Source organism: Aphelocoma coerulescens, chromosome 10 (genome assembly GCF_041296385.1).
Source record: "Aphelocoma coerulescens isolate FSJ_1873_10779 chromosome 10, UR_Acoe_1.0, whole genome shotgun sequence".
NCBI classification, from domain to species: domain Eukaryota; kingdom Metazoa; phylum Chordata; class Aves; order Passeriformes; family Corvidae; genus Aphelocoma; species Aphelocoma coerulescens.
This window is the reverse complement of record NC_091024.1, coordinates 9,667,820-9,682,397: the sequence shown is the minus strand read 5'-3', so window position 1 is coordinate 9,682,397 and position 14,578 is coordinate 9,667,820. Positions and strand designations below refer to the sequence as shown.

Below are 14,578 nucleotides of genomic sequence, written 5' to 3'. Positions count from 1 at the left end.
CACGGCGACGGCTCAGGTTGCAGCTGTGCACATTAAACTCTGGCAAGTGGCATTTTAAACAATGACAAACTTCAGAACAATCACTCCACACATGGAGCCAGGCCAGGCAAAACTGAAGGGTGGCAGAATAAAGGTCAAGGGGGGAACCTGTTTGTCTGGGAGAGGAACAGGTGGCCTGCTTGGGTTGCTGCAGGGTCTTTAAACTGTCTGAAGGACACAGTCAGGGATCATTTTAACCCATTAAGCTGCTTAAGCCTTCCCTTACACCGGTTTGAACTTCGAGAAAGCATTAAATCTTAAACAGCTTAGTAATACATCTTTAGGAAAGCTCTCCCCTGTGCTTCTGCATCCAGAGTGCACATGCTGCACTGTGGACAGGCACATCCTTCCATAACAGCAGGACCCCTCTGGCAGCTGAGCCACATCCGAGCAGCTAAAACACAGAAAGCTGTAAAGTAAAGCCCTGCACCAGAGCAGAATGTCACACTGGGACACAGACAACAAGGGGAACATGTCCCCATCACCACTGTGCCACTCAGCAGGTCCAAGGACACTGTCAGAGAGGAAAACATCTCCTCACCAGCTCCTCCCTCACCAGCCTCACATGGGACATGAGCGAACTGCGGCTGCCAAGACCTTGGGTTGTGCCCATGGAACTCAAACCACATCCAGCAAGGATGGCTGTGACAGACAGTGACTTCGGAGGATAGCTTCTTACCTTGACACCCAGGCAGAGCAAAGTCAGTGCAAACCATTCCTGCCAGCTGTGCTTGCACCAGAAAATAGGATGATGGAGACATAAAAGATGTTTTCATGGCAGGAAATGTAAATATTCCAAGCCATGTTTCAAAGCTGTACTTCTCAATTTTAAAAACATCAAAATAGATTTTTTAAAGTGTCAAAAGCCAGATGCTTCAGAATAAAGCAGCAGAATAAGACCTGACATGTAACAATGTTTTCCAATGCAGTGCTTCCAAACCAGTTGTTTTCAGATTTTTTCATTTGCCCCCTCTCCACCCAATCTTATCCTTGCAAGCAGAATTTTTATTTTCCAAACAGGTACTTCCCAAAAGAAAGAATTTTGAGCAATAAATCAGATCTTGTTAAATAAATACTAGGATTTACCTACAGATGAGATCTGATCCAAAACAGAACAGGGTGTAAATTTATAAAGAAACAGTTCCCTCAGATTTAAATACCAGGTGTGTGGATATATTTGTTCCCAAACGAAATTAATGGAATTAAATTCTTTCATAACAAGGCACTTTTATTCTGGAATAGGAGCATCCACATATGAAATTAATCAAGAATAGCTAAAGCCACAGTAGTCTCAGGCTACTGACTCTTAAGTGAAAACAGTAAATTCATTCTGCCTCTTGCAGTTTCTTCCTACATAACACACCAGATCCCCCTGGATAAATGTTCCTGTAAGTAAACGACCAGTCCCAGCATGTCTGCGAACACCTCATGATAATACTTCAATGAGATGGACTGGAATCAATATTTTTCATCTTGGCAGCTCGGGGCCAGTGAGCAGGAGCTGGGCAGGGCTGGCAGCCAGCACGACACCGGCGCAGCAGGGAGGGCAGCTGGCACAGCACTGACCTGGAAAGACATTTCTAGCTAGTAGGTATCAGTTCCGGCACCATCTGAGCCTCCTGGAGGGAGGTGGGAAAAAGGAGATAATTAAATAGAGGTTTTCAATTTGAACCCTCTCCCAAGTATCTTTATAGGAATCAGACAGAAGTTTGGCTACAGTTTAGACTGAGCTACTGGAGAAATGTGAGTCCCCATGTTTCATAATGGAGGCTTAAGAGCCAGGATTAGATACTGCTAGATCTAAAAACCTGATACAATGTACTGATTTAATATACATTAATTAATTCAAGTTTGATATCCCTCAGTTCATCTGCAGCCAGAACAGAACACGTATTTGTGATCCAGATAATTGTGCAGAAACGTGATTAGGTGGTTTTGTCTGATGGAGCACAAACCTGTGTCACTGTGCAGGTAACAAACTGCTTTAATATTGGTCATTACAGGACCACAGCAAAGGTCTGTTTTCCAACCAGAGAGTGGAACAACATTTTCTGGTCAGGAGTGAGGACCGAGGGAGGAAACAAGGGCTGTTATTTACAGCTATACAGGCAGAGAAACACAAGAGGCATTACACTGTGAAGAGTAATGAGTGTGTCGGAAGTATAAAATCAATCTTAATTCTACAAAGATGTAAGACAACTCTCTATCAGGCAGTTACTCAGTTTTTATAGAAACAAAGATATAGAACAGTAAGGTGTGAATATAATTAATCTTGGTACTTTTAGACATGGGGTTCTCTGCTGCTTGGACAACTGTTTTTCATCCTACTTTAAAAGGAGCACTTACCTGGAATTCATATAGGAGACCTTGCCATCCCTATTCTAAGCCAGGCTTTCTGAAGAAAGTTATAGCTGTTTTTCTTGGTAATTCTTCTCTTCATGTATCATCTACATTGATTCAGCTTTTTGCAAAATGAAATTGGGAGAGTCAACAGAGACACGGCAAAAGCAAAGGCAGCCAAATTCAAGTCCATGCTCAGACTGCTTTGGAACTTCAGTGCCAGCAAAGCAATCACAGTTATCACAAACTGACCTACAATATTCAGCCTGATTCTTCTAATTGCTTTAACAATAAAAATAAATGGTTAGAACTCTGTAGTATAAAGGAAACATAGTAAGATTGAAATAATAGCTACAAGTGCAGAATTTTAGGAGTTCAAAGCAGAAAAAAAAAACAGAACAGGGCATATTTGATACAATTAGTTAATATTCATCCCAGAAGAAACACTGGTTATCTTCTTAAATTTATTTTTTCATGAAATCCAGGCAATGTCGTCAGCATCTTCAGACCATACCTGCATTTTATGATGAATTATGAGTTCTCTTTCTCATTCCTAAACAGAATGTTAGTGCTCCCAGTGGACCCTACCTGCACCAAAATGGGATTTAACAATGCATTTTCTTGCTTTCTTAATAAAATAGCTTGATTTGCTGCTACAATAGTGCACTTACAGAACATTCATAGTGCTGATCAATAAACAAACACAGTATTGCATTTTTTATCACAAGAAAGCTTCCTCAACACATCTTGAGAAAAAAAAAATTAACTCTCCTAATAACTTTGTGAGGTTCACAGCAAATGACAGCAGAACACCTTGGGGTGTCCTGTGCCAGGGCCAAGATTTGGATAATCCTGACAAGTCCCTCCCAGATCAGCATATTCCGTGATTTCATGGCCAGTCCTCATCACGTGACCATAGTCATATTTAGCACCAGGACAGGGCTCCATGAGTGGCAGCTTTCTCTGGAAGAAAGAGCCAGTCAATATTTACATTCCCCATGAACATACAAAAGAGCATCAGGGTACTTGAGAAATTAGCCCTTGATTGCCACTTGGAAGGCATCATCAGAAAGTCAAATCACTTCAGCACTTCCAACAACAGAACTGCTTTCATTCTTGAGACTCCAGATCTCTCACAGATGTGTCAAGGTCTTTTCCTGGGAGCAGGAGATGTCTGAAGGGCATAATGGGTGCTGAAAGAGCCTGATGTGAGGGGTTTATTATTTAAAATGTGAAAAGATAAAAAAAGCATATGGTCAGCTCTTGCTTTCTTTCTTGCTGAAGCAGCAGACAGAAATCTGATGGTCCTGAGCCAGCTACAGGGAATACTGGTAGGATTCTTCAGTACAGGACAAAAGAGAGTTCTACTGTAATATTAAATGATTGCTGAAGTTGGGGGACACAGATTCAGCGGGTTCAACTCAGCTCTCAAGTTCCCAAAATGTCACCACATCAAGAGTCCTAAATCTTGGCTTAGAAGTCACAAAACATCCAGTGCCTTTCCAAGTGAGCTCTCAGCTCCTCTCATTTCCTGCATACAATAGCATTATTCAGTCACTGAAGTTTCCACTTAGCCTGCATTTAGGCCAAGTACTTTTAATTGCAAAGGAAAAGGATGTTAAGATCTCCCATTTCTTTCTTTCTAATTCATAAGGGACACATCAGTGGTTGGTAAAAGTTATAGGTTAAGGGTTGTTCTCCCATTTATTAAGGGACTCACATCCTCCTCCTGCTGCCAGGCAAGCAGAGGTTACCTCTATTGCAAGAGTAGGAAAAGTTACTTGTAAAATACAAAAAAAGGTGAATCATGGTAAACTAACTGCCAAACACGCTCCAGGCAAGTCTGGACAGCACCTAAACCTGCAAGGTTTACAACTGATCTGAGTCACCTCGACCACCACAGGTCTTACTGCAGAATGGTTAGTGAGTATTCACTCAATACACTCACAGAAATCCAGACAGAATCCAGCTCAAAGAACTCATCACAACATGTAGAGCAGCAGCTTTGACTGAAGCAAAATGCTGCATAGCAAGGACTGGAACAACTGGAAAAACAGATGCTTAATTTCTACTTATTTTTGGCAGCCTTGTTCCTATGATATCTGTTAGATGAGGAAAAAAAGCTGCTGAATGGTGCTTAGTAAGAAATCTATGAACCACAGCCTCATCTATGGACTATCAGGGTGACAATACAGCTCTACTGAAACTTATTTTCCTTTTGATCAATCCGTAGAAGGGTCTCAAGCAACGTTCCCATATGGATTTTGTTCCTATTTTACAAGATCTGATGAACTACATTGTCTGAGACAAAGGGATTAAGTGAATTGAAGTGGTGTTTTGGGCTTGGGAGTGTTTTAAGTGTTTTCACCCCACCTCTTCAGCCTTGGGACAAGAGACTTATTAGCTAGTTATCATGCAAATGAACTGAAATGTACATTAAATGCTACATTCTAACATAGCTTAATAGTCCCAGGAGCAAGAATTTAGTTAATTTTAATGAACGGTAATTCTATCCAAAAATATAGTTTATTAACAAGCACATACAATAAATCGCACCACTAACTTTAAATAAACGATCTCGCAAGCTCACCTTCACACTAAGTGACATTTGGTTAATACAGAGCAAGAAAGCAATGCACATGTGCTTTCCACAGACACAGAATGGACTCAGTTGCAAACCAAATTCAAGTTCTAATCCAAAAAAGGGCACATAAAAGCAAAAGCAATGAAGACTTCACAGAACATTGCTATTTCTTTCCACCAGACCTTCGTTCTCTTACAAAATAGGTCTGTAATACAAAAAAGTAATAAAAACTCTGGATTCAATTTATTCAGCCTCTTCCATCACAAGTTAACTGTAACATTTTGCAACAACATGAGCAGTATTAAGAGGGAGGTGAAGAGGCAAAGATAGTTACATTTTGGAATTATGGAAGCGCAGCTGCAGACAGAGCAGCAGCTGTGGATTCTGGTGTTGTCTCAGTTTTGCAAGAAATACAAAGATGGTAACACACATTCTTCCCTCTCATCAATTAAAACTTGACCCAACGCCCACTGACATCAGAGCAGAAGTTCTTCTCTTATCAGTGGTACTCTGGTGGGGCCAAAGGAGCCTTCGAAAACCAGTTGTCCTCTCTAGTGACAGGTTTGTCACTCTCCAGTCTTCAGCTGGGCTGTGATGTCAGTAGAACCTGACACACTGCTACCACACGGGTGTTAGAACAGTCCTGTGCTCCCTTCATGCCAGAAGAAGGGATTCAGCAGAATTCAATCTGCAGGAATTGAAGCCAACTTGGCAATAAACAGCACCGCTCTGCTCAGAGCAACATCTCAACCTCACATCACAACCAAGTAAATAGAAGGTTTGTAATAAACCTTGGTAAGAGCCCAGAAGAAGCATCAAAACAGAAGAATACACATTTCTTTATATTAGACATTGCTCTCTGCACAGGAAAGTGCATTTCCGATCCTCTGAGGGATGATCAGGAACGCTCCCAAGAACAGTGCTCCAAGTGTAACAGCATCCATGGCAAAACCACTCAAACAGGATTTTTAAACAAAGCCAGAGACTCCCCCATTTCTTTCATGGCAGAACAAAAAGTGACCTCTATAGAGGATTCAAATTTTATTAGCATGGTGCCTGTTATCACAACTTAGACAAAAATTATGCCTGTGATCCCTAATTATTACAGGAGTTAATCTTGGGAAAATTTTATAGCTGTATCAATGGGCTCAAGACTTACTTTATCTTATTCCTCTCCTGCACCTTTCTCTTTATAATGCCTAGAAGAAAAACCCCAAAGCTTTTCCTGCTCCCACTGTTAAGATCTACGACAAAAAAAAATTTTTAAATGGCTATTTCTTTCAACTGCTGGAAACTGATTTTTTTGTAGTATACAGAAAAAATTACCTCAGTGGGAACTAACCTGACAAACCAGAGCAAGCAATCAAAAATTACCCAGAAATAAACCCACTAAAGAGAAGTCCAAGCGTTGTGGCACCTTGAAAAACCAGTGATGCACAGTTCAATCAGCAACAAGCTCCCTCTCCCCTCTGCAATTTGCATAGCTGGCTCTCATGCTTGCTCGTTATGAAATACTCTTACAGCAGAACAACTTTAGAAAAATTTGGACAAGTGAGAATGGAGTTATTTTAATCCAGAAGAATATCACTCAGAGACACAGATGAATACAAACACTGTTCATATAAAAAACCCCAAAACATCAAACATGAGTTTAAGCTGCATTCTCAGTGTATATATTGGCTTTCCCCTTCTTTGTTTTATAAAAATAGGGTATGACATTTCAGCTTCAATTGCATGTTTAAGTCATTTATTTATTGAACATTCCATTCTTGAAATATCATCTATTAAAGTGTTAGATAAGATTCATCCTGCTTATAGAACAGGCTAAATTTCTTCTGAACTGCACTTGGAGATAATAATAAAGAGACTGATACAGACTCAATAAGAAATAATTAGATTATAGGAAGAAGAAAGGAAATAATAAATAAATAATTATAATAATAAAATCAAGCTTCACTCTTCCTATCTGACTCCTAATAAAACAAATGCTAATGTCTTTTAGGTGATCACAACAAGGTTTAACTCCAAAATAGTATTTACAGACTGAATTCAGATACAAACTGTGATTTCAAGTCTACAACTTGGTATAAAAAGCGGACAAAAACTTCCAAGAAAACATCTCCTTCAAAGACAGAGGAAGCCACAGTAAAAATAATACTGAAAATTCCTGATCAGAGTATCGTATAAAAATTAGTATTTGTAACACTACCATAGCTTTTATCATCTATTTTTTAAAAAAAAGTGGATTCTGTCCTACACTTGCACATTTCTGATACAGATATAACTGTACATAGGCAATTTACATCTCAGCTCTGAGGTACAGAAGGAAAAGGAAAAAGCTGAAGGTGGATTTTGCCGCCTCAGCAGTGAACCCTGTGGGGTTGCTGGGCCTGCTGGGATTCCAGCATGGAAACAAACCTGGGAAACGACACAGACAGAAATCCAGCAGCACCAAGGCTGCTTGGACATGGCTCTTTCCCCAACTCCAAAGCAGATTTAATAAATGGGATTTATTTTAGAAAGTTTCACAATTCTTAAACAGTAGATGATACTTGCATTCCTGAAGGATTAAGTTCTACATTTCTTAATGCTAATTCAACTCTCCAAAACCAACCCAATAAAACCAGGAAAGATTTTTACAAGTAACATGCACAACCTAAAAATTCCACCCTCAAAACTGCCTTTTTGGTACTCTTTTAAGCTCTTAAGATACTCTATTTATTGAAGAGATGCCAGGAAGCCTGCAGAGGGAACAAATGCTTCTTTGGCAACAGGAAAACATTTTAATGCCTCCTGCCTTCAAAGTACGCACACCTCACCACAACATATGCTAATATACTACCAAATAAGTCTCTTTATCTTGCCATTTTTATAACAAACTGTTTCATTCATATCTATTTCAGCTTGTAACTACCTACTGCACAGAGCAGCACACTGTGCTAAATCAACAAGTGGTTTATACCTAAGAAATAGAAAGTAAAAAAACAAAAAAAAATTGTATTAAAAAAAATATTATATATTCAAAAAAAAGTCAAGAGGGGCTAATCACCTGTAAACTGTTTCAGTATAAAATCAAAATGTTAAGTCACGTAGGCATTTTGGGCCTTTTTTCCATCCTTTGTTCTTTATTTAAAATGAACAAGATGTAACAAAAAGAGATTCCCACGAATATGATAGTGAGTGGAAATTTGCACCAAACCTGCCATTAATGTATGAAAACAAATGTCCAGCCCTCCTGCGCAGATATCCATGTGTGCAAATATACCTGTGTATGGAGATACACACCTGCTCCTGGATTTCCAGCCTTCTCCAAGGCACACAATCCACTGACACACTTGGACAAATCAGCCAAATGCTGTATCTAGAAAAAGATCAAGACCAGCTCTTTGCAGATCTATAGTCTGCAACCATAAAAATATAATAACTATAAAGATTTTCTATCATATTACTAGTTGGGTTTTTTCCAAGGGAAGTTGAAACTTAGAGCTGTCTTCTTCCTGAAGAACTCAAAGGAACAAAAGGAGACCTATTTCTGAAAATAAAATTCTCAAGCAATAAAAATAAAGAAAACACACCCTAAAACATGCTGGAGCAAGACCCCTTAGTGCAGGCATTACTACCAGCCTTCACTGAAACAGGATCTTCAGTCTCCAGACATATCCTACTTACTCCAATTAAATCACTGTGGTATTTAATGACACTAGAAAGAAAAACCTGCTTTTAGTATGTGGATTTAAATACCACAGAGAACTGTCAAAGACTTGGTATACAACTGGGATAACTCTGCTGGGGTAAACATTGAGATGAGAGGGAGAAAATAAGGCTGAATTCTATGGAAAAGTCACTGGGATCCATCAAAGGGTTCTGCAGGCTTACAGCAATATGCTTTGATTCCAGCTGTAGAGGGGAAGAGGATGGGGATGAATAAGTGAAAACTTGTTTGCCATAACTGAACTTCTTTCTCCTGTTAGAGGAATGCAACTGCCTCAAATGATGCAACGGGTCAACCTGAAATCAGGCACATTTGAAAAATACTGGAAATCCTGAAGTCAGAGCTCGTGAATGTGTTTGGTTTGTGTGCTGCCTCGGAGGAGAGAGAAGTTAATACTTTTAAAAGCTCGGTATTTACACTTCTGAGAAGTTCCTGCAGTTCATCCAGATTTGATAGGGCAGGGTTTAAGTGCCTAAAGAGTGTTCCTTACTGGGCACTTCTGCTGCTTTGGCACACGCACACACGGTATTCCAGTACCAATGGGACACAGCATCGAATGCAGCTTTACACTGGCAGCACTCCTGAGGAGGTGGAAATGTTTATCAACTCAGTAGGTCAAAAGTCTGCAGACACTGGGTGGAGCAGCAGTATGCCACAAAACTAACAGTTGTCCTCCTAGGAGAGAAAAAAAAAAAAAGAGGGGGGGGGAAACAGTTGTCAGTAAAGATTAAAGCTCTTGGCTCCGTCCCACACAGACAATGTGCTGGTCTGTAAAATACAGGATTAGCCCATCTCCACAGTCCAGAAAAAGCACAGGTTCATTTGCTCTCTGTGAGGGCCTGACACCAAGGCAGGAAAATACTGCGGGTGTTCTCTCAAAACCTTCCTGGTTTCTATGCACTGGGTTTAGAGCAGCAGCATGTGGTTTTTCTCTCTGAGCAGGGTGTGGCTGAGTGTCACAGCCAGCAGGTTTAGCAGCTGACAGGAAAATAGCTGGGCAGCCTCAGCCCTGCTCATGTGTTTCTTAAATTACTGCTTGTAGGCATGAAATGACTGAAGGCCAGTGTCCTCCCTGGTCAGCAGAATGAACAAGCAGATCTTCAGAAAGGATGAGTGACAGGCAGTGATGTCACACCGTGCCACGCGGTACAGCAGGGATGGCTCTGTGCAAGTGGGATCCCAGCCTCACAGTGACCCTGCTCCTGCCCCAGCCTGGCAAGGACCAACATATCTGCCTTAAAAATGTTCAGATCTATTCTTCACTAACCCAGAAATCACACTTTACCCAGTGCTCATGGCATCTGTGCTTTTTCAGATACAGAAATCCAGTCCAACACTTAACTCCCCTTTCCTCTAAGAGGATACAGAATCTGATACGGAAATCCAGGCAGGAGTTACTGGCATGGATGTGGCATGTGCTAATCAGTGCTGTTCAAACGCCCAGGACTCCTACCCTGTGTGTTTTCATGGTCACTTTAAGCTCTTTAGAACAGAAACCCTGTATGTCACATCTTTCTAAAGCAGCTATCACACCTCCACAATTCCACATAATCTTACCATGTCAAGTGCACAAGCTATAGAGATAAGGATGACAGGCTGCCCTGTTTAGATCTCATTTACTGTGGATTTGCATCAAATGTCAGCTACTTAAGACTGGATTCATTAAAGGCATTTTGCACAACATAGTACATTCTTGCCTAAGGGAAGGAATGATAACTATTTTTGAAACAAGTGAACACCATGCAGAAGTAAGTATTTTTAATTATTATATTTTAGAATGTTAATATAGTGTTCTTCAAAAACAGCTCTAAAGTATGGTTTTGTGGGGTCTTACCTTTAATAATTCCTAAAGGTGTCTACTGATAATATCTATCATCCTGTAACTGTAACTTCTAGAAAGAGCAGGGTTTAGCAATTAATTGCAAAGTAGTCTGAACTGTCACACTGTTGAATTATTTTGGGTAATATATTGATTTAGTGACCAGCAAGTAGTTTTCCATCATTTTTTTAGAAAATGATACTGTTGAATGTTTGAAAGAAGTTCTTTATAGCATGATTATAACATTTTATGCCACTAAGAATATTATGACTGTAGTATGGAGGCAGATTATTTCACTCAACATGAAATCCACTGAATTTCTACATATAACTGAAGTGTAACAGAGTGGCAAATTGAAGTGTGCAATCTCTGCCATCAGATCTTTCTAAGAAAGATGGCTTTTCCAAAATAGCATTTATGCAGCCCTCTGGCTGCTGCCCAGATTTGGCATACCTAAGTTTTTCATTTCATAAAGCTGAATTGCTTACAAATCAGATACTTCTTATGTCACAAACTCACAGCAAAACAGGCTGTGATACAGCTGTGCAAAACAGGTAACATCAACCTGAATCATCCATTAGTCTCTCTCATTAAAGATCTTCCTACTGAAAAGCAGTTTCTTGTTTTTATGGAAGATAGCTATCAAATCAATGGATTTCAGCAGGACAGGAACCAAGTGCTGTTTCAGCATTATATAGACACCAATAAGTAATCTCAAAAACGTAACTTTTTAGAGCATTTGTCTTTTCTGCTCCACACCTTCAGGTATATGCCTTGTAATTAATAGCTTGACTTTAATTCTTCAACAAGAACCTAACATCACCTTTGCTTGTTTAACTCCAAGTGACTTAGCTTTAAACCTCCTTTATTATTTTTCAAACAGTACAAACCGGAATTTCTCAGATGATGCTTTTCCATTGCAGAAAGTGGATTCGTTGATATTATGGCTCATGGAAGGCTACTCAGACTAGTAGGTATTAGGGAAAGAATCATTGCAAAGCAATCAGGGCTCACCTTCAAGGTATTATATATCTTTATCTACATGAGAGCAACATTCCCTAAACCATATGCCCATTCTGAGTCCCTTCTATGACTGTACTGTCCAGCAGGTCAGGAAGTCTGTGTGGGCTTGTTTGCTTGACTTGTGAATCCTGCAGACACTTTCACAACTGCTACAACCATAAAATGAAAGTATTATTAAAAACATGTATTGCTACAAAATGTATGGTCCTATGCAGAATGCTTCCACAGCATATCTCAAGTTAATTAGTGTGGAAATTAAAACAAGAGTATTTTACTGCAGAACATTTTAATTAAGCTCCAGATTTACAACTTTTCTCCATCTTTGATCCTGAAGCACTTTTTGTTTGGTGGTGGCAATCTGAAGTCAGGGTTGAGACCATCAGGGCAACTGCTGGTGTTAGGTACCACTTCCTTTCCAGGGCACAGAAGTGCTGCACTACCACAAACAGGTCAATCCAATCCTAACCAAACCCTTTCCTGTCTTACACCAGGCTGAAACAAGCACATCTGAAGACCCTTTCAACAGTCTAACAGCAGTATTTTGGTTGACTCATGAATAAAGTATTTGTCAACTTATACATGCAATCACAGGCCAGGAATTTTGGATATGAAATGCTAAGTTAAAAAAAAAAAAATCTAAGAATACGCTTTGTTCCATAAGGTGTTTTTCTTCCTAAATGAAACCCCAGTGCAATTTCCTGTATAATTACCCTTGATGCAATCCTGCCATTGGAGTTTCCCTCAAGGGAAAGAGCTTTGGGTAGACAATGGTAAACATAGGCTGGCTGCAGCGGTGGCAATGTCCCAAGGGACAGTGCAGCAATTCCAAGAGGCTTTTGGGTAGTGAGATTGGAGTCAGAAAGTTTACATCTAGAGAAGAAAAGAAACAAACAAAAAAATTATAATAAAATGATCACATGATAAAGTCAAACAGAACAAGCATGATCCGTGAACAATTCAGAAAACAGCTGCCTCACATTCTTAAGGCTTTGTCAAAACAACAAGGTAATACAAATTACCACAATTAGAGTGAGGCACATGGTGCTTTCCATTTCTAAGTTCAAGAAGTTGAAGTTAAATGTAGAAGTTTACCATCTGTGGGCATAAGTTTAACAGGGCTAAAATACCCAGGTGAAAATATTATAGCTTGAGCAAATATTAAAAAGGATTAAAAGATCATGAAGGATTTTTAGACACAGATAATCTAGACAGATGTTTAGTAACTAATAACAATACAACATTTTGAAAAGGACATTGGTAGTATTTTACTAAAATATTTCAGCAACCAATCCAGCAGGATAGCTAACCTCACTACAAAGCCCAAACTCCACCATCAGCAAAAAGGGATCTGCGATATTTGGAATTACTTGAAATTCAATCCAGCCCAGCATAATTCTCACAGGTCCAACCAAAGAGACCACTCTAAAAAGATCAATACATTCCTCATCTGTTAAGTGTTCCCTCACTGCTTACAAGATGCCATCATTTTCACCAAAAGAGACTAGGGTCATTTCCCAGGAAAGAGCCATCATTTTTCCAGGCCTGGCCTAAGCCACACAGTGTTTTATAAATTAAACCCCACATGCTAATCTCCATCTAGAAACTGAGAGACAGCCAAGACAGGTGAGTGAGTTTAGGTGCTGAGTAATCAAGACAAGATGCAGTACCTGATAAATGAGTTTTACGGTATCAAACTGGTTTCAGCTTTCAAACACTGCAAGGTTGAACCCCAGACACAATGTACCACAACAGCCCCAAGGAGGGGACGAGCAGGACATTTGCGTCAGAAAGAAAAGGTCACACTCTGCAGCCAAGCAAGGATTGAGAAAAAGTAGTCCAGTCACTTCTGCCACTTCCCCAGCAGCCGCCAAGTATTTAACATCACTCTTGAAACTGCAAATTTAGGCAGTGACAGATGAAATCTGCTACTTTAACCATATGTGCCACCTGCTTCCCCAGCACAGCATTCTCGTACACCTGTCTGACACAGGCACTGCTCCTGCCTCACTGAAATGGGGGTGCTGCTGGTGGTAATGACCACCATCTTTAATGAGGTCACTCAGAATAGGACATATCCCCATATGTGTGTATATGGATATATAAATCCATCCTTTTCAGGTTCTGCATCTTGGCTGAAAAGAGGTATAATCCTTACAGCCTTGCATAAAACCATTTACAAACCAGTCCTGAAACTGATTTTGCAATACCACCTTTCCATTCCCAACCAAACTTCACTGGCATCTTCAGGAACCACATTCACACAGTTGGATTCCAGAAATTACTGTACAAGTCACAAGTGGGTGACGAAAGACAGACCTCCCTGTACACATTTCCTGGCAAAGCAGTGAGGATTTACTCTAGTGGCCAAGGTACAAGAGACCCTTTCCATAACCCCTTCTAATCTTCCCACTGGAGCTCTCTACCACTTTCTCCTTTGACCTTTAAAGCTGAGAACTCCCAAGATAGCATCAACAGTGGGGAGTCCCAACACATCCATATCTGAGAGGATCTGCAGGTTATCATCAGATATTGCTAACTCATGTGATTGCACGACGCAGAACCAGATGAGCCAAGGGCCACTTTAGAGCAGAGAGCCTGAATTGGGGCAGAACTAAAGCAGCTCAGCTGTCACACTGTGCTGAAATGGCTGAGGGCTGCTCGCATTTCTTTTGCCTTATGTATAACAAGTCTGCGAGTTTAGGAGTGTGCTGCCTGGCAAGGAGTTGCATTGTTGGCTGATGCATCTGATCTTGCCTCAGGAACTGTATTTCTCATCTCCTATTTCCATTAAAGAGTTTCTCCTGAAAAAAAAAAAAGGGTCCCTCTTCATACAGGCTTCAAGTAAGAAACCATTTATAAGCACCACTTGACCTTAGAAATAAGTCTTTGGAACTCTCATTTTTGCTATTGGACATTTTTGTTCTAATGCAGCATTTCAAACATAATTTGATTAAATAAATCTTTTAAAATACGAATCCTTGTCCAAGCCTTTGAAGACCTGTTAGAAATGTTCCTATCACTGCCAGAAAACACTTTCACTCTTTCCTGTAATCTGAAGAAC

The 14,578-nt window shown here is 40.1% G+C and overlaps 1 protein-coding gene across 11 annotated transcripts in view; it reads right to left on the bottom strand.

Moving 5' to 3' along the window:
* Positions 1–1,266: 1,266 nt before the first annotated feature.
* Positions 1,267–14,578, bottom strand: part of LRRC28 (leucine rich repeat containing 28) — a 55,207-nt gene continuing 41,895 nt past the window's right edge. For 10 of the 11 annotated variants that reach the window (XM_069025395.1, XM_069025398.1, XM_069025397.1 and 7 more), the window contains 2 exons: positions 12,228–12,387; positions 1,267–9,350 (listed from right to left, as the gene is read on the bottom strand). In XM_069025395.1, coding sequence (XP_068881496.1) covers positions 9,278–9,350; positions 12,228–12,387 — 233 coding nt within the window. In that variant the 3' untranslated portion in view covers positions 1,267–9,277. The remainder of the gene's footprint in view (positions 9,351–12,227; positions 12,388–14,578) is intronic. The other variant, XR_011154089.1, reaches the window with a different exon arrangement.